The 20522-nt window shown below is 46.9% G+C and overlaps 1 protein-coding gene across 3 annotated transcripts in view; it reads left to right on the top strand.

Annotated features, from left to right (window-relative positions):
- Positions 1–4185: 4185 nt before the first annotated feature.
- FRAS1 (Fraser extracellular matrix complex subunit 1) overlaps positions 4186–20522 on the top strand; it is a 109641-nt gene continuing 93304 nt past the window's right edge. For 2 of the 3 annotated variants that reach the window (XM_032108621.1, XM_032108619.1), the window contains exons 1-2: positions 4193–4299; positions 6895–6926. In XM_032108621.1, the coding sequence (XP_031964512.1) occupies positions 4212–4299; positions 6895–6926 (120 nt within the window). In that variant the 5' untranslated portion in view covers positions 4193–4211. Of the gene's footprint in view, positions 4300–6894; positions 6927–20522 lie in introns of all 3 variants that reach the window. The other variant, XM_032108622.1, reaches the window with a different exon arrangement.

The raw sequence follows: 20522 nt of genomic DNA, 5'->3' as shown, positions 1-20522 counted from the left end.
CTCAGAGTTTGATCAAAAAATTCTCTTCAGGTGTGTAAAGGAAGGTTTCACACTGACTCAATAGACTTTCCAGGTTGTAAGGGAAAAGAGCAATGCCAGTGCACTTGAATATCTGTATTACTAAGGAATTACCCAAATAAGGAATATTATGAGGTGTTCCAGTGGTTGTGTGTTGTTTGTGACCCAAAAGGAGCAACTTGAAGGTAAGTTACCTGTTGGAGTGGACAAGCAAAGGCTGTGGTGTCATCTGCATAGGTTTCTTTGCCTTTGCTCTCTTGGCTTATTTCCAAGACTGCACTATCCATTTTGGACAAAGATAGGCCTGCCCTCTTTGATGGGTGGATTAAAAAAAAAAAAAGTGATGCTTAAGCATAAATGTACAGGTGAGCTTAAATCAGAAGCTCTCAGACTGCTGAGTGTGCTCTCAGAGAATGAAAGCATAGACTAACAAGAGTTCCTGCAGGAATCTGTACCTGGAAAATCTGGGTGCTGTGGGGACACAGTAAATGGGGGGCCTCTGGAGGTCAGGTGAGCAGGAGAAGTTCATGGGTTCAGCAGGTTTTCAGGTGTAGTTTTGAACTCGTGTTAACTGTGCCTACTGATTGCTAAAGGAATAATGCCCCTGGTCTGTGCCGTGCGGAATCAGTGTTGTACAAGCTGTTGAGTGCATTGGGACTTCTTTTTATCTTGGAGTGCTTGATTGGCTCAGGGGGGAGAGATGAAAGGGAGGAAGACAACGTGAGATTATTCCTCTTTAATGAACTTAGTCCCCAGACATGCGGAGTGGGACTTGTACATGTGGTTCTTGGGCCAACGTGCCTCAGAAATCACTTTCATTGTCACACCAAGCGTGACTGAATTGGCATTGCTGGCTTCTGGAAATCACTGTGGAAGAGAGGGAGTGCTGCAGCACCTTTAGTAATGCAGATGATGTATGATGGCTTTTAGATTTGTTTTATCTGAACCTGCTGTTAGTTTAACTAAGGAGAAGAGCCGGGATTCATGGTCAGTGCACGCAGAAACGTTTGCCCAAACAAGGAAGACGTTGTCCTAGGACAACTGTGTGAGTTGTGGGGAATGCAGGCTTTAGACTTGACACTCAGTCTCAACATGGACTTGTAGGGAAGTTTGTGGCACTCCAAAAAAACTGGAATCCATGTGGGTCAACCTGAGTTCATGAGGCTTTTGCTCTGAGTTCTGCTACGGTTAAAGGAGCAGGGCAGGGATGTTAGAAATGCCACGGGGGTGACAGGTTTTTAGTGCTGAGATGGGTGTTCTGACAGGTTAAATATGATTACATCCATGTTCTGCAGTACCATTGGTCTTGGCAGCCTCCAAACTCTGGGAGAGGCTAATGCTGTAGCCGAAAATCTATCTGTGTGGGAAAACTTGGATTGCCTGAAATAGGACAGAGGGGGGGGAAAAAAGCTCTTAAGGCTGACTAAAAACACTGTTAGGGGTAAACATAATTCCTTTCCAAGCAGTTATTTCTGCCAGTACCCCAGCTTGCAGGCTTCATCCCACCAGGACGTGAAGGAAGTCAGTGTGTCACCTCCAAGACTGCTTGGAAAACAAGAGGAAAATGCCAGTCTTCGCAAATTGCCAGGTACTGGGAGATGCTGGGTTAAGTTCAGGTATTACTGCACGTGGTGACACTGCAATGCCATATTGTCTTCATGGACTAATCTCACTGATTTTAAAAATGCTTATCAAAAAAAGAAATCATAAAAAAACCATTTAAAACCTGGAAAAATGTTTAAATGTCTGGCATTCTGGAAGCAGGGAATTCCCATAAAAGTACGATCACTTGCCGGAGATGGATTCTTCTCAGAACCATGTTTCCCCAGCTATTCTATGGATGTCTCTGCCAGCCCATGCCCAGCTTTCCCGGAACACAAGTTATGTCTGGCTCCAATCTCTTCAGCCAGCGATTTGCCAAGTGGAGGAGCACATCCTTTGCACCAACTTGCAGAAAACTGACCTCTGCCTGGAGGTTTGATAAAAGAGAGGCTAAAAAATGGTTTATTTCTACAACCCTGGTGACTTTTTGTGCTGGTATTTCTGAGATCCATGGCAGCAGCTGACAGCTGGGTCATTGCTTTGCAAGTTGCACCCTTCAAGCTTTCAGCCTTAGAACGATCTCATATTTCTCTAGAGAGAGTATGAAGCTTATTTTGTAATTTTATTTGCTGCTAACTTGTAAAAAACTTCTGCTTCTCAAAGCAGAAATGCTGCTTTTGTGTTAAATAGGATGTGAAGGACAAAACTTTACCAAACTTTGAATTTCTGAAAATTCAAAGTCTTTTGCACCAAGTACAAAACTTGAGAAATGTTTGAAGTTAGTATTTTCTAGAGGGAAAAGCTCTTCCTTCATGGCTAAATCTGCAAAATGATGTAAATTATGGATCTTGAGTTCTTCTGACTTTTAACATCATCTTTGGAGCAGTGTTCTCAGAACAGCAGGAAGGAAGGTAGGAGAAATAGGGAAGAGGAGGAGGCTGTAGCTGGGCTAGGGAAACAAGTTGTAAAAGCCCAAAGAACAGCAGCAGGAAGATGAACAGCACAAATGATTAAAAGATGGAATTTACACATTTGTATTAAGTTACTGAACCCTCTTTGTGCTTGGCTTTTATTATTTCCACCTGTTCTTCCTTGCTGGTGCTTGAGTTTGGTGAAGTTGTCCAGAGTTTCACCTGAGGAATCTGAAGGGAATTGGGGCCTGTGTATTTCTTCATCCTTTCGACCATATTTGACAGGATCCTGAAGTATTTCTTTACTTAGTACTGGTGTGTGCAGAGGTAGTTGTTGTGTCTCCCTGCTCCCATTTTTATAAAAAACAACCCTCTGCTAATGGCTAATGAGTATTAGTAACTGGGTAGAGCACAGAGAAACTCATTCTGCAAATCACTGTTTGGATCTTGGGTCAGTGCCACGCTGTACGTTTTGCTTCTCACGTTTGTTGCTGGAGTTCCAGCGCAGTGATTAAAGGCATACAGTCCCGGGGAGACCAAAAAAAAAAAAAAATCTGACCTCCAACTCAGAGTTCAAGACGGTAGTGTTCATTAGGGAGTGAATCAAAAGTGAACAGATGGAATTACCATGAGGAATTATTATCAAATTGAGCTGTGCCATCGTTGCATTTAATCAGGCAGGCAGGAGATGAAGGCAGCAGCAGTCCAGCCCTGTGCAACCAATGCTATGTGGGAACTGGGATACTGCTCTGAAGCAGGAACACTGAAATTAGCAGGAAAAAACCCCATTTCATTCATAGACTAGTAAAAATAAACTCACTTTGCTAGTTCATTTTGAGTTGAGGCTCTGGCTCGAAGCACTTTAATGGTTGTGGCTTCAGACTTGGGGCTGTTTTTCTTTATCCTGTGACTTGTAGGAGCCAAATTTCCATTTGGGAACGTTGGCTGTGGGATCTGTTGAGTGTGCAGTGCTGGAGGGGTGAGATGGGCAGCTTATATTGAGTGGACATAGTACTGTGTGTGTGGAAGTGCTTAAAGCAAGAAAACACTGTGAGGGCAACAGTTTGACGTGGGCTTCGGTTGTTCATTTTTTAGTTTGAATGCTTTGTGATTGCTAATGTTTGAGTCTTTAATTCTTACTTGGATTTGCTCTAGAAAGGAAGAGCAAAGGAGCAGCCACGGCAGGGAGAAATGGAAATGGCGACAGACCCTGCCCCTTTGATACTTCTGGTTGCAACCGTACAACCCAAACTGACACCCAAAACACAACAAATTAAAAGCCTCCAACCCCGGGGAAGAGGGTGACCTCTCCCTTCCAGCCACCGGGATGGATCAAGTCAGTGGGGTCAGATCCAACACAAACACGTTTGCTTTGCCTAATCTCGTCACGGCTGCGGCTGGGACGGGCTGCGGGATTACCGGGGGCTGCTCCATCCCCAGGTAGCAGCCGGGGAGGAGGAGAAGCCAGGATCCTCTGGCCCCCCGCCGCAAGGTGCCGGGGAGGAGGAGAAGGAGGAGAAGGAGGAGAAGGAGGAGGAGGAGGAGGAGAGGCTCCCGGTGCCGGGAGGAAGGAGGGCGCAGCGCTGCCCGGGGCGGGGCGGGGGGCGGGCGGGCTGCGGCGCGGAGCTGCCCCTTTGTCTGCGGGCAAAGTTTGGTGGCGGGGCGGGGGTTGAGGCGCTGCCCCGGCACCTGCCGCGGGCCCGGCGGGTGCTCCCCGCTCGCTGCTCGCCGCCCGGGGCCATGGGCACCCCGAGCGCCGCCGGGGCCCCGGTGCTCCTGCTGCCGCTCCTGCTCCGCGCCGCGCTGGCCGCCGCCGATGCCGCCTCAGGTGAGTCGCCGCGCCGGGCGCGTCCCCGTCCCGCGGGCGGTGGGATCCCTGAGGAAGAAGCCGGCTCCGAGCCCCCCTTTCCCGCAGGGTTCGGGACAGCTCTGCCTGCCTGCCTCCCTTATGGCTCTCCCGGCCCGGGCGGGGGTCCGCCTCCGCCCCCCGCCATTTTGGCGGCTTCTCCACAGGCGAGGTGAGGGGGACCGGGGCGAAGCCGTGCCCGGCTCTTCCCGCCGGTGGCTGCCCTGGAGCGGCCGCGGAGTGCCGGGGATGGAGGGACGCGTGTCCCGCTCCGGGCATCGCGGGGCTGCCCCTCACGCTGGGCGGGAAGGCAGCCCGGCGCTTCTCCCTGCCCAGGTGCGGGGGTGTTGCCCCAGGACGGCCTGTGGGGATTTAGTTGTGCGAGCCCTCAGCAAACACCCCGTGCCCGCAGCGAGGGGCCGGGGCGGGCAGAGCCAGCCCGCAGCCCTCACACACCCCGCGGGTGGTGCTGGCCCTGGGGAGGGCTCGGGAATGCGGCGGTGGGAGCTCGTCAGTGCCTGGGCAGCGTGAGGGGAGCTGCGGGGAGCAGGCAGCAGCCATCCTCCCCTCCTTGTGTTAGGAGAAGGCGGCTGGATTCAACTTGCCCTGTGTGGGAGTCGCTGTGAGAGTGCTGGGAGAGACACCAGGCGCTGGGTTTTGTCTTGGTGTGCTGGACAGACTTGTGGCCAGCGCAAGGTTGTGAGATGCTGCCAGGCAGCCAGGCTGCTGATATTTGGAGTTTGGGAGTGCGGATTGGCTGCGTTCGTGCTCTTCGGTTGTTTTGCAGCTTGTCCTTTGGCTGTAGGTTGTTGGTTTCCAAAGCGGCACGCTCCCCAAATGCTGCTCCCGCGGTGATTCCCGTTTGGCACGGTTGTCTGAGTGAATAGCAGCAGTTAAGAACAGCGATGTGTGTGCGAGCTGAGGAGCCGCTAGATGTGGGTTTGGGATATTAATTCGTTGGGTAACATTCAGAGAGACTTCATTTTTACGAAAAAAAGCCCCTCTCAGACAGGAAAACTACTCTACCCAGCCACCCACATCCAAGATGCCCCCCACAAAAATACCACAACAAGAAGTTTGGGTTTTTTTTTTTCCTGAGGTGCTCCAGTATGTGAAAGGCAAAATTATAATTTGCAGAACGCTTTTCAGGTGTGCTTTGTAACAGGTGTTGATCACACCTGGGACTTGGAGTTGCGTGGAAAATCAGGGCACTGTTGCACAGCAACCTTAATTAGTGTGTGTGTAGCGTCTTTGGCTGGCTCATAATTTGGAATAAAAGTGGAATGTATTTGTAACTAAGGATTTCCCAAATCCTGCCAAGCTGGGTTGTATCTTAGTATCCCCCTTGGTAACTTGTAAAGGAGGGAGATATGTCTTTGCCCTCTATGGGGAAGAAGGATCAGACTATGTGAGTTTGCTTTCTAGTCCTACACGGTCCCTATTCCCTGCTCTGGCCCCAGAGGGGATGAGCATACTGGTATTTTAAGGAACTGTAGCTGTCAGTGAGCTAAAAAGAAAAGGCAGCTAGCCCTGGGGGGATAAAACAGATGAGTTGTGCTGGTCTTAACTAACTGATATTAAGTTTTTGGGGTTTTTTTCTCCCCCATGCCTTCCAACCATGTGTGACCTTGTGTTTTCCGCCGAATTTTGAGGTGGAGCTGGATGATGAACCTTGAAATTATATTCTCTTGCCAGAAGAACAGCTATTTGCTGAATTTGAGAGAAGTGTGACTGGGCTCCTGTGGCTCATCTTCTTGGCAAGGGAAAATAATTCCCGATGGTGCCTCCACAGCATCTTGCAGCTGAGCTGAAGACGAGCTCAAAGGAGGAGCTTTTGATTCCAAGCAGTGGAGCTCCCAGGTTTTCTGTACAGATTTGTCTAATCTGTATTTCTCGGGAAACTCCACTCTTTGACGAGGAAATTCTGACTTTTCCGGGGGGGTCCCTCGAGGCAGCCTTTCCCGCGGTCTCTTTCCTTTTCATCTTGGAGTTCCTTGGGTTGTTTGTGATTGTGCATTCTTGTCACGCTTTTGGGAGACAGACAATGTGTAGTTGCTCGAGAACGACTCGTTTCCCAGAAAATCGATGGAAGAGCTGTCATTCAGCTTATTTGTGGTTTTATTTCCTAACCTTTTATTTGATTGTTGGGGTAGAATACGTAAAGTGTGCTTGGATGTGCGACTGCCTCTGTCCCTGGCTTGGAGAACCTTGCTCTCAGCCAGCAGTGCCAGTGGTGAGGACCAGGAAAGCTGAAGCAGGAGGAGCCCTGTGAGCCTGTCCTGCTGTCCATGCAGGAGTGATTTAGGAGTGGAAATTCACACTGGCTCTTCTCACTGTTGTTTTGGCAGGTCTCCCCTTTTGTCTCTGCCTTGTTTGTGCCTCTTTTGAGCCTGACTAGGCCAGAGGTCCTGTCGCTTACCCAGAGGTTGCCCAGCGGCCCCAAAACTGCCTTTTTTTGTGGCTGGCCAGAGGTGGCTGCCCAGTGCTGCTGGTGTTGTGACAGAGCAGGTTCACTGGGGAATGTGCTGCTGCTGTTACTTGCTTCTAACCTGGTTTATTTTTGTTTTGGTCCCTCAGGTGCCTGTGTCTACCATGGCTTATTATTTGAGGTAGGTGAGCTTGAACGTCTTATGCTGGGGAAGGGTTTGAGAAAGTGCTGTTGAACTTGACTCTGGTTCCTGCTTTTTGTCACCTCTGCAGCTGGGGTGCAGGTCACAGGTCTGTCAGCCTCCAGTCTGCTGGAAAACACCTCTCTCCATGGAGAGATTAGGAATTCTCCCTGGGCCTTTGGGTTCAGCCAGTCTAACTGGGGCTTCTTTGGTCAGCATGTGAAAAGATGTGAGGGATTTCCAGGGTCTTGGAAGCCACAAATGTGCAGTCCCAAGCGACGGAGGTGATGCTTTGCAAAATGTCAGTGCAGTGCCAGGATATGTTCTGTGCTTCTTTCCCTAAATTAATGAGGTATCGATGACAACAGCTTAACACCTTTTCCCCTCAGCTGAACACGGAGAGTCCTGCGTACCCTGACTCATCTTTATAAGCCCAACATGTTTTCTTTCCTGGTGTCTCTAGAAATGTAATCCATGAGTGACTTGGTACAAGAATCACAGCTTTTGACAATTCATGAACAGTGTTTTGCTTGGTAACACTTGTCGGCCTTGCTCCCTTACTCTGGGCTAAAAGGAGATGGCTGAGCTACTTTGTGTCTCTGGAATGCTTCTGGACCTGCTTCCAGTCCCACAGCAGGCTGGCTCAGGGATTTGTTAGCCTCCCAAGGCTGGGAGGCAGCAGCTGTTGGGGGTTTTGTTTCTCCTGGAGCAGAACTGGATATGTGCACTGCGCGTGTGACACACGGCCGCTGTGGAAACAGCTGGTGGCAGGTGGCTCCTTTGGCTTTCCAAAGTGGACTCAAGATCCAGGAAGTTTTTCTGCTCTGAGAAGGGCATGTAGTGAAATTGCTGGAGGTAACTGGTTTTGGTGGGTGGCTTGGGAGGGAGTTGAGGCCGACTAAATGTGTTTGTTTCTCTTAATGATGCACTGTGGAGGGTTTTGACTGCCGCCGAGAGAAACCTGGAGCGACTTTTTATTGTTTTAAACGATGCTTGGAAACACTGTTTCCTTTCAGTGTCTCCTGTTAGTCGGGACTTTTCTCCATGTTTGGTGCAGAGGAGGCCGAGATGTTTAGAGGGACGGAGCACCTCTTCCATGAGGAGAGGCTGAGAGAATTGGCATTGTCCAGCCTGGAGAAGAGAGGCCTTGGGGTGACCTAATTGTGGCCTTGCAGTATCTGAAGGGAACATTAAAGAAAGATGGGGAAAGACTGTTCGCAAGGGCCTGGAGTGACAGGACAAGGGGGAATGGATTCAAACCAACAGAGGGGAGGTTTAGATTAGATACTAGAAAGAAATTCTTGGCTGTGAGGGTGGGGAGGCCCTGGAACAGGCCGCCCAGAGGAGCTGTGGCTGCCCCTGCATCCCTGGAAGTGTCCAAGGCCAGGCTGGACGGGGCTTGGAGCAACCTGGGCTAGTGGAAGGTGTCCCTGCCCCTGGGATGGGCTTTAAGGTGCCTTCCAAGCCATTCTGTGATTCCATGTGGAAGTGGCTGTAGGTGAGCTGCTCCTGGGCTGTGGTAGGAATGCCGTTTGCCTCAGAAGTCTCTGAAGTCACTTGGAAAACCTTTGGTGCGTAAATCAAACATTAAGTGTAGCGATGCAGGCACTGCAGGCTTGCTGGAACTGTTAACGCTGCAAAAGTTCTGCCTCTTGCCTGACTCACTGAGCTTCTTGTATACCCAGGGTCAGCTTGTGTTCGTGGTTTTCCTCTGAGGGAAAGCACCTCTCTGTGTGTGATTTCCAACTGTGCGGAGGCACCTGGTGTTCCTCCCTCTGGCTTCTCCTGTCAGGGAGTTTTCAGATCCACACAGCCAGCACAGCCGCTCCCTTTACTTAGAAAGAGGAAGACACACATTGGTTTTTTTTAGCTGTGGGGCAGGAGACATTCATGCCACTCCGAAAGCCAGGGTGTGTGGGAGGTGTTGAGCAAATCCCCACCGGCGTCTTTCTGCCAGCTGGCTCATGCCAAGATGAATTTTCAGCCCTGGGAAAAGGGGAGGGGAAGGACAGGGCTGTGCCTTGAGGTGGTTTGAATGGTGAGTGTGACTTGAAAAATGACTTCGTGTCTGGTAGATGCTGCAGCACAGAAGGACAAGTGCAGCTGAGCAACATCCAGGACGTTTTCATTTTGTCTTCTTTAAAACATGGACACTGTCTTGTCGCCAGCTGGTGGTAGCGCACCTAAGGATGGACTTCTGGACTGACAGATTGTTTTGGAAGCCACAAAAGCACTAAAGAAGCACTTTTTGAAAGAAAATGTTTTTAATCTTTGGGTTGAAAATTGTGAACAGAATAAAAAGCCCTGACTTAATTCACAGTAAACGGTACTGTACTTGTGCTTCTACCAAAAATTTGGCTTCCCTGTTTCCTTTTGAAACATCTTGTGTGCATTTTGTTGTCAGAAGTTTAAAGAAATCCTGATTTTATGCTTTTAAAATCAGATTTCTGTTTCCATCAGTGGTCTGTGCTGGATAGAAATGAAAGTGGAAAGGTAATAAATAAAAAATGCCGGGTTTTTTTTCCCTCCAAATTTTAAATCTCCCATTCCAGATAGATTCTACTCCGAATAAATTTTAGTGACTTTTAAAATAAATGTTAGCAAGTGCAGAGCACTTCTGGTTAGGGAATATTTTAAATTAGCAGTGGAAAATGAGCTTCATTTTAATTTCATTAGAAGGATCAGAAGTTACTACTGAAAAATGAGATCAGAATTGAATATTTCAGTTGATAGGTTCCCTTGTTAACTCTTGCAGTGGTCAAGATATTTTTGTTTTTAAATAATGTGATTTGAATGCCTCTACTTAGCCTGGGGCTACATCCTCTTGATGTAGCCGAATGTTTTGCAGTTAAGATTTATTAATATAGTAATGCAATGCCTGTCATGGAGCAAATCACATCTGCTTGTGGGTTTCAGAAAGCTGGGATCAACTGAGGATCAAAAATAAAAGTGATTTTTGAATCAAGTGTGTGCTGCATGTGTGTTCCTTCTTTGTTTTCCTTGAAAACAGCAGTGAAAGATAAGAGGAATGGGGATAGGCTCTTTATTTCATGGTACCAGGTGAAAGAACCTTAGATGTAAGATTTTTCTCCTGAGGGTGAAGTGAATTCTTGTCCCTTCATCAGCAAATGGAGGGGACAGAGGCATACATTTTAATATGAAATAACTTTTCGTTTTTACCTTAGTGGTTCTAAATGTCACCTTCTGGCCCAAGAAAATGAACCCTCGTGCACAAGCAGCATCTCTCAATTCCCCCTGAGCCTGGAGCTGGGCAGGAGTTCAGATCCACAGCCCCAGTGTCGGGGAGCAGCAAGTGGCAGCAGCGGGGCACGCTCCTGGACAGCCATGTCCCTTTCCATGATGTGTCTAAGCAGGGATGAGGCAGACCGTCCTGTGCCAAGCACATTTGCCCTGCTGCCAGTGAAGCCCGAAGCCGATGTCTCTGCTTACCCTGGGGTGATTTATCTCACCAGGTATTTCCCAGCTCGCTCCGCAGTGGGCTGCAAATCCGTGGGATTTATCATCCCCTTCCCTCCTCTTCAACTCTTCCGTGCATATGGACGTGTCTGTGTTCTTTCACAGTACACTTGCTGCTCAGAAATGGTTCTTCTTCCCTCTTTTCTTTCCTTTTGGATCTCATGTTCCAGCAGTCCAGAGCCCAGCAATGAAGTCGTGCCCCTCTGCAGTTGTCCATGTGTGTTTAAGAACAACCTTTGGCCCCTGTGTTGGAATCCATGGGGTGTTCTTCCTAAACAGTCAGGCACACATGAGGTTTTTTTGGCAAGAAGGGATTTTGCAACATCTCCTCTTTGCTTTGGATAGGAGAAATTCATAAACCTGGAGAAATTCATAAACTACAAGGGACAATTCTGGGAGTTGTGGGGCTTTTGAGCTTTAATCTGAGGCTGTCCCTAAGGACTTTTCCTTGGAGCCGTGAGTGTCTGCTGGCTGTAGTGTTCTGCTCCAGAGGTCTTTCTTCTCCATCCTGGCTGGTGAAAGACTCATGCTTTCATCTTCACTGTGTTGTGGGAGGTCATCTGGCATCAGCTTTATTTGGAGATCAGGGTCTTTACAAGAGCTGCCCTGTTCCACATTTTCCATCCCAGTGAGCTCCCCGGATGGGAGCTGTTGGTCCACAAGCGCTGACTTAAGTGGATGATTAACATTTAATAGCACAGTTATAGGAGCTATATGCCAGAGCCTTGGCAGGAGATACCAGCTTTCTCATGGATTCATTCACCAGGACAGGAGTTTAACAATTACCCAGCACTTAGAAATTTTCCGAGTCATTGTGCCTTCCACCTTCCATCTTCCAGGATGCATTTGAAGAGCTCTGTTTAGGAAATCACACCTTACAATTCATCATTCACTTTTTCTTTTCAAATCCCCACCATGCAAAATGCCTTTTTCCTTTGCTAGGTCACTTCCTCGTTCCTTCCCTCTCCTCAACCCTTTCAAAACCTTGGCCAGGATTTCCATTTGCATTTTCTCTTTAGAGGAGGGGTTGCAATGTCTATTTAATTGGTAAAAGAAATGTTAAAACTTTGCTGTACGTTTTCAGTGACCTCCAAAGAACTTAAGGATTTTGTAAGGTAACTGAGGAAAGTGGATCCCCACTTTGCTGGCAATTTGAACACTTTCCTCTGTACTAGTGCTGCCACATTTGCCAGCCCAGGGTGCGTTTAGGACCTTGTTCTCCGCCCTCAGAACATTTGGGGTGAAGAAGTTAAAAGGAACTGAATGTCTTCTCAGGCTTTTGAAATAGATTGTTAGTGTTTTAATCCAGTGTTAGGCAAAATTGGACTACTGTGTCTGGACAGTGGTCCCATGTGGAATTTCTTATCTCCAGGGTGATTTTGTTGTGTTTCTTTTTCCCTTGTTCTTTCCCCCTTGAATAATCCCCATCAAAAATGCTGTTATAGTTAAATTAATTGATTCAGTGTTGTCCAGGATCAATCATTCCCTGGGCCTTTTCAGCAAACATTAGCTCTCCAGTTGTTGCTGTCTTAACTGCTGAATTCACCCACGATATTCCTTGGCGCTTTCAGGAAGACAAAAACTCCCAAATCTGAAGCTCTTCCCAGATGAGTGCATTGATTTTATGTCGCTGCTCGGATCTGTCCTCCTCGGGAGGGGCTGTCAGGAGCGGCGTGATGCTCTGAAGTTTATGATGTCGGGATGCCAATATTTCTTCCATGCATATTAAATAGCTTCCAGTGGGAATGCTGGCAACAGACTTCCCTGGGAAGACTGCTGTAATTCTGCTTGTGCTGTGGTTTATTGTTGAGCCGTAGATTAAGGAGACCCATTAGGATAAAATACTCGATTTTGTAATCATTATGTCTACTCCAGAATCATTCCGTAATGAATCCTCTAACTAACCCCGGGAGCTCAGCATCCAAAGGATCTTTATATTACCAGCTGCCATTCTGCAGCTAGAGGAGAGTCCCAGGCTCTGTGTTTCTGAGGATCAGCCAGGGGAAAAAAATCCTCTCCCTCCTCCCCCAAAAGATAAATCCTGAACATGACTTCTTCCTGGATTAATTTGAATAATTTTAAGCCAGCTGTTTCCTTACTCAAAAAAAAAGTTAGTTTCCTAACCTGCTTTGCATGTGTTTTATGGAGATCAAAATGAAACTTCTTGCAGGCTGAAAACTGGGAAATTTTAATTTAAGTGTAATAAATTTTGGGGGGACGTCAACAGGAGCTGAAAGTTGGGGTCTTGCAGCGAGATGGCAAAGATAAGAACCTTTGAACCCTTTGTTTATCAAACCAGAGGTCTTGTTTCTAATGGGAATGTAGGCTCCCTGAAAATATTAACCTTTTCCTTTCCTGGGAATTCACCTGTCATCCGGGGTGAATAGATTTGGTTGTTGTCATGTGGGATCAATTCCTTTTGGGTGCATAGCCAGCTTGAGACTAGTATGCTGTACATCAGGTGTTGGGGTTCATGGCTGTCTGTATTTTCAGAGGAAACACAAGGCTGGTTGTTTCATTATGAAAAACCTACACTGATGGAGACACAGTTGTCATTACTGACATGCCAAGAGCCAGTTCTGAGTTAGTGGATGCAGTAAATCCTTTTATGCATCGAGCCTGGAAAAGTGGTTTCAGGGGAAAACATGAGCAAACTTGTTAGCAATTTCTTTCCCACATTTTTTTGCCGTTTTATAGATTCTTCTATACATGTAAAAAGCCTGATTTTCTTGAGTGCCTGAGGAATTCTCAGTATTGCAGAGTAAAAGTAACTTGCTACGCTTTTATTCCAGTGGGTTAATTTTTTTTTGTTATTTTAAGAATCAGATTTCTAAAAGTGTTCCATTTTGAGAACCTGGGCTTGGTTTTAAATGGGAGGCTCTTAAAAATTGCATCTACTCCTTTCTCTCTCAATTTCTCAGTTAAACTGCGAGATCATTGCAATTATGGAAAGGGAATCCTAAAAGTGCCTCAATCTGCTGTTAAATGGAAATCTTCCAGACCAAAAATGAGTTATGTGCTTCCACTGAGTGACATAAAGAGTAATGCTTAGGCCTCTTTTCCATGTTTTATTTAAAACAAAGATTCCCACAATGAAACAATAAACTTAATGAAGACCTGTTTAAATTTTAATGAAATCCCTAGGACAAAGCAAAGTCGAATATGTTGCTTCCAAAGACATTTGGAGGCTTCGTATTAGAGAAATGGAACCAATTGAGATACAGTCGATTAAAAATTGAGGAGAATTTGTCCCAGAATTGAGGCTTTAAACTCTTGTTACCTAAGAGCAGTGCATCCTGCAACTCCAGAAGTCTGGGCATGACTGCAGGGCAGTGTTTTGCAGTATTGTAAGTTCTTTTCATGTTGTAATTTTACTTCCTAAGAGGTTTTTGGATGCTTGAATGCAATCCAGGGAGGGATCCTTTGTATGTAGTGTGTGATTAACAGGTGTATCTCTGATGACACGGGATAGCTGACACCCATCAGCACGGTTAAAGTAGAACTGTTTGTAAAGTCCTTTACCTCTGTAATGTTGGGGCTTTCTTTTCTGTCTGCTCCCTTAATACTTTGGTTCTTCTGAGCAGACTTCATTAATTCAACACTGGCCCTGCTGTTTCTTTTGGATGATGGTGTGGCTTTAACAACCCTGTGTACGTCCTGCTGTGCACCGTAGAGGCTCTCTAGTCACAGGATCCTTTCCAGGGGCTTTCAGAAGGATTTGCTGGCTTTAGAGGAGCAGTAAGGCTTCACGCTTTGGAGAGGAGTGTGCTGGAGATCCCTGCTTCTCCTCTGACCTCATTTGGTGGGGGAAGATCTAAGCTCACAGGATGTAAGACTGTCATTTCTTCTTGCTTCGGGCAGAGAAATATCTGTGAGATCAGAGGCAAGCCTCTTGAAATCCCTAGGAAAAGGCATCATCCATGATATTTTGCAGCCTAGGACGGAGCTGTGCAGTACAGCTGCTTTTCTTCTGTGATCAGCATCCTGTGTGTTGTCCAGTTATCCCTTAGATGGCATTTCTGTCTGGTAAGAGCTGGCTATGGGCACCTGGTGTGTCCAGGCTGCCAGAAGCACTGATTTGTGACACGAAGCCCGCTCATCACCAGTTTGTGAATTATTGTGGTGATGCTGATTTCCCTCATTAAAATAAGAATGGGAATGATGCTCTCTAAGCGAAATATTTTTGCTGGGCTTTCACTGCTTATCAGCAAAGTATCAGTAAGCAGTGCTTGATGCTTTTGAGCCTGTGGCTTTGTTAAGAAAATGCAGGATTTAAATCTAGCACAGGGAACCAGCAGTTTGTTCATATGTGACCGTTTCCCTCCTTTTAGTCTAGCATGGAAATAGGTGTTTTGTTCTGCTGGTACCTAATCTGATCTTCAAGGTCAGATTTTTTCCTCAGCATCCTGTTTATACAGATGCCTTCGTTAGCCTTCTATAAATAGCTGCTAAATCCACATGTTGAGACTGAGGAGATGATAATTCCTCATCTGGCAGCTTCACTAAGTAACCTGCTTGTTAAAATCAGCAGTAGTGCTATGTAAGAGGTGGAGTGAGGTCTCTGTACTTAATATTTTTAGTGCATTCTCTATGGTGCCAGAGTGTTTGTAACCTTACTGAAGTCATTTCATGCTTCTGTAATTCATTGGGTTTTTAGTGTATTTATAGATGCTATTTTATCAAGCACTGCAGTAGAAATGATGAGAGCATCTGGTTAAATCCATCATGTCTTGTACAACAGCCTCTGAAAAAATAACCTTGGTAATTGAGCCTTTCCCCCTTTAGATGGTTGCACTAATATTTTAAAGGCTTTAGATATTTAATATCATTGGAGTGCCATAAGTGTCACTGCTGTGCTTTTCTGTGGTGGAAACCGCATCAGTCAGCGATGGCACCTGGAACAGCAGAGCCACGTTTCAGCTCGCACCCAGACCCTCAGCTGTGGCCATGTGGAAGCAAGAAAGCTGTGATTTGTTGGGATTCATATTTGGAAACCTTCCTGAGATGGTGTTGAGAGCAGCATCTGTGTGGAGTGACAGAGCGAGGCTGTGTGAGGGGTGTTGGGCAGGCCAGAAAAATGGGAAATATCTGCCCATGCTGGCAGGGAGAGCTGTTCCCGTGCTTAATCTTTCAGTCTCTGGGAAGTGGTGCCGGAGTGATTTAGGTGGGGTTTGCAGCCTTGCCAGCTTGCAGCCTTGCAGAGAAACTGTAGGTGAGGCTTATGGAAACATGAGCAGCACATTTCTATTTGGGGAGCCCACATTCCTGCGCTCCCGAGTCCCGAGCCACTGTAAGTGCTGGAGCTGCTTTGATGTCGGAGGAGCCGGGCATTTTCCCAGCTGAGCACTTGACCCTGGCACTGGCAGTCAGCCTTCCAGCCACTGAGCTCATTTAGTGAACGGGGCTGCAGGCTGGCAACCGCTTTGCCAGTTGGTGTTTTCCAGAGAGAGCATGGATTTACCTTCTCGCTTCCCTTGCAAGGGATTTGCAGCAAGCCCAGCTGCTGCCCTGTCTCTTTTTCTTACCTCATCATGGCCCTACCCTTGAAGTTTTGGCTCTTGTGAGCCAAACTCCCACCTACACACATAAAGAAATGATTTGGCATTGGATCTGGAAGTTTACAGAGGAACCTGGCTTTGGGGAATGTGTTAAAGTTGGTGGGATGGAGATTCCCTTCACTTGGCTGCCTTTAGACACCCTAATGCTCAGCCTCCCTGGTTGGGAATGCAGGTCCCTGTGTTATTCTTGTGCTTAAGAACCACTTTTGTGAGGGGCAGCATGCTCTGGCATCCGGAGGCTGCAGTCCAGGCTGGAATACCAAAGGTGTTGGGGGGGTTGGCAAGGTCTTTCCTTCACCCATTCCCGTGTCCTCAGCATGGGTACAGTTCATGTCCTGGTGCTGTTCTCGTGACTGAATTGGACAGGAAGGGTTGTGTTTTGTGCTCTGTGCGTGTTCCTGCACCAGTTTCAGCGGGGTTACTCTTGCTCCAATCAAACATGATTATCCTTGCCTTCCCAGGCACTTGGAGTGTTGGAAATCCATCCGTGCTTTGCCTCTGGCTTCCCTGGGAACAGCTCCCGGCTGTGCTTTGTGTTCGTGTCTCTGTTTCCTGGCAAGGCAGTTGCTGTGGCTGCTGAGAAGTCAAATGAGGTCCTTGACTGGGGTTTATTTTTCTCTTTGCACAGTCACTTTGGACCCTGGGAAGGTGATGATCCCTATGTGTCTGAAGGAATTGGAAAACGGTGTTTTAGGAATGCAAAGAAAACTGCATTTCTCTCTTGCCTCCCCTCATTTCCCCTTTCTCTTAATCACCATTTTATAGAGACTTCCAGAGGATTTTTTGATGAGCTTTTGGCCTCCTTGTGTTCCAACTGCTACTTCATGGACTGTGTTGTCCATATGGGGACCTCAAAATGAAAGCAGCGCAGTGGGACTGGTGCGTAGGAGTCTTTTGTTATCCTTTACGCAGAGAGTAAATTTTATCAGTGGCAAGGGTTTTTTCTATAGGGAAGTTCCTTCTCCCATTCTCTTTCTCCTAGTGTTTTCCCTGGCATTTTAATGTGAGCTTGCATATGAATGAATAAAAGTTCCTGCAGGCAACTTTTTTTTTTTTTTTTTTGCATTTTTTTGCCGTCCTTTTAAATAGCTGTGCTTATGGGAGCCTGTTCCCAGTTTCATCTGATTTTTTACAGACCTAGGGAAAGAAAAAGCCTTTCCTGTGGACTTTACACACTCAGTAGAGGCCAGAGATTAGGTCCTGTAGGGGAATATCAGCAAAGGGCGCCTACCCTGGCCCTTTGAAGTGTTATAAGCAGGTATGCACCTCCTGCATCCAGTCTTTGGGAAAGGTGGAACAACTTGGAAGCTGATCTAAATAGTGGTTGATTGTATTTCTGTGCCCTCAGGTTTGCTGGAGGTTTGTTTTCTGCCAGGTGTTTTGCTGTTCATTTCATGCACACCAAATCTGAAGAGTGGTTGTTGGTAAAGGCAGTATTTTGGGTAGTTCCTTGGAACAGCATTTAAAGAAGAAACCTACAGAAATGGCCTGCAGAATTTATCGAACAGAAGAGGCTGCGCATCAAGGGGTTTGTTTGTTTTCAAAATACGATTTTTTGAAAGTTTCTGAGTCAGGGTTTAGGCCAGCTCTGATAAACCTGTCACCTTTGCTGGGGTTGTAGATGAAGGTAATTGGAAGAGAAGCAAACCCTTCTGATGTGTCATGGATCTGTCACTGACACCCATGTTAACTTCCTCAGAGCAGGACATGTCCCAGCCCCAAGGAGAGGAAATCTCATTTGTTTAAGTGAACCCTCTATGGAGAAGTTCAGAAGCTCAGGGCTTGCTCCTTGTTGTCTGTCTCAACCTGATTTGTGCACAAAACAAATACAAAACTGGCTTTGCTTTGGAAAGCAGTGATTTATGGTGTGGAGTCACTAAACATGTTTGCACACGAGTCCTTCGGGCATGCAGAACAGCTTAGCTTGGGAACCTACCACAAAAGCACTCATTCCTTCTTATCTTGCCCCAGAGGCCAGGGACAGTTGTGTTTTTGTTTCTGTTCCCAAAGAGCTGGCTGTGGGCAGGGATGAATTAGAGGGGGGCCTTCAGGCCTTCTGAAGGGGGGAAAAAAAAAAGATACACTTCAAGATTATTTCCAAACGCCCCCCCTCTAAGATATAATACATCTGAATACAGGATTCAAACTTCCTGGCTTTTATTGGAAATAGTGTGGCCACCAGGACCAGGGCAGTGACTGTCCCTCTGTGCTGGGCACTGGTGAGGCCCCACCTCGCATCCTGGGGACAGTCTTGGGCTCCTCACTCTAAGAAACACACTGAGGTGCTGGAGCATGTCCAGGGAAGGGGTCTGGAGCACAAGTCTGGTGAGGAGCAGCTGAGGGGGCTCAGCCTGGAAAAAAGGAGGCTCAGGGGGGACGTTATTGGTTCCTGCAACTCCCTGACAGGAGGTCAGAATGATGTGGGGATCAGTCCCTTCTCCAAAGTAACAAGTGACAGGACAAGAGGAAATGGCCTCGAGTTGTGCCAGGGGATGTTTGCATTAAATTTTAGGGAAAATTTCTTCAGTGAAACGGTGGCCAGTCATGGAAACAGCCTGCCCAGTACAGTGGTGGAGTCCCCATGCCTGGAGGGATTTAAAAGCCCTGTGGTGGCCTTGGCAGTGCTGGGTTAATGATTGGACTCCACGATCTTGAAGGTCTTTTCCAACCTAAAGGATTCCATGGTTCTGTGATTCTGTAAAACCTTTTTGGGGCTCCTGGCGTGTTAACACTCGAGTGTTAAGGTGTGATATAATTCCTCTGTGAGTATTAGGGGCTTGCAATTCAGGAGGAGCAGTGTTATATTAACTGGGTATTTGGCATCGCTGTCACAGCTGGAGGAACATTAACCTGATTTTTTGCTGTTCATTTGTGGTGAGATATGGGGGGATGCACAGGGATGGAGGGGATCTGGAAGAGAGTCATGATTCCTCATTACAAAGGACTTGAGCTCTGTCTGCATCAGTTCTCAAAGGGAAAGCTAAGGGGTAATTTGTAGAATGCTATAGAGGGAGCAGAAATTATTATAAATAAACCTCTTCTACCCATAAGAAAACGGAGTAGCCAGAAAATAAAAGCTAGATAAATTCAGCTTAGGAACTAGGTAGGCTTTTACTGTGAAGACGGGAAATCATTGGAACAGTTTCCTGATGTGTGCTATGAATTATTCTGTATCACTAGAAATCTTTAAATCATGGTTGGCTTTTTTTCCCCCTGAAAGTTATACTTCAGTTAAATTGCAGCTTTTGGACCAGAATCAGGAATTCATATATTCAGCAAAGTCAACCAGCATAGGCCCCCTTGCATTACAAACCAGGCAGACTCCATATTGGGGTGGAATGTGAGGAAGTACAGTGGCACAGGGACAGCGTTGTGGGGAAGGTGCAGTGTTCATCTCACCTGCCTTTTCATGTCATGCCAAAGGGGAGGCTGAGGGAATTTTGTCTTGCTCCACTGATACTCCTGTGTGAGTGAGTGAGTGAGTGAAAGGCAAACCCCACCCCTGTCCCAGCGTTAAAGGCTGGGTCTTACTGGCACGTAACTCTTGCTCAATGAGAGCAATATACACAGAAAGGGCCAAATCATTGTGTGCTGCTTTATTCCTTGCTCTGGGAAAATGGAGAGGAAGGAGGGAAGGGGCTCCTTCCCACCTCCTGGTAACATCCAGCTGATTTACACCCTCTCCCCATGGGTCTTGTTCTCCACCGGCTGGGGTGAGTGGCCAAATGAATGCTGAGGAGTTATGATGGCATAAAACTGATGGGAGACCAGAATTATGGAGGTCATAAGCTTGTTCCACATTAGAAACCCAGCTTGCAGGAACAAGCTGTGCAGCGTCCTGGCTCCTGGGAGGATTAATTACAGATGGTGGCTGTGGCAGCTAAATCAAGTACCTCCAATGTTGTGTAAACTTCATTAAACAAGCGCCGTAGCAGGGCTGTAATCTATGAGAAATGGTATAGGATGATGAGGGTAGAAAAAGAAAATACTCTGTAGGAAGTTAAAAAAAAGAATCCTCAGTGTCTAAATCGACTGAAGCAATTTCTTCTACCTTTTGTGCTTTAATGGTAGAATTTTAAACCACAAGCTTTCAAACTTATTATCTGGTAAAGCCTTGGTAGCTTGACTTAATAACAAATTTCTGCTAATGCCTTGCTGAATTCCTCTTAGTCAGCAAATCCTGGTTTATCTGATATGCTCGGTCCTTCCTGATATTCTGCTACCATGTGCATTTGGCCATTTCTTTTCTTACTTGTGGAAATGGCAGAGGAAGAAGCACCGACGATCAGCTTGATTGTGGCCACTGTGGTTGATTGACTGATGCGGTGCAGGGTTTATAGGAGACCTTGGTTCTAACTTTGGCTGCAGGTTTGTGTTTTCATCTGAAAGTTCAGCACTTCTGTATGTTAATATAACATCCCAAGCAACGTTCTCTTGAAGTCTAAGAAATGTGACTTCCTCCAGCTGTCATTGGTAACGTGAGGGTGTCATTTCGTTCCGCTCCTCATCGTCGGCACCCGTGTGCTGCTGCAGAAAGGGGTGCTCGCATTTCCCCCTGCCT

This window comes from Corvus moneduloides, chromosome 5, assembly GCF_009650955.1.
Source record: "Corvus moneduloides isolate bCorMon1 chromosome 5, bCorMon1.pri, whole genome shotgun sequence".
Taxonomy (NCBI): domain Eukaryota; kingdom Metazoa; phylum Chordata; class Aves; order Passeriformes; family Corvidae; genus Corvus; species Corvus moneduloides.
This window is presented reverse-complemented; position numbering and strand designations above follow the sequence as displayed.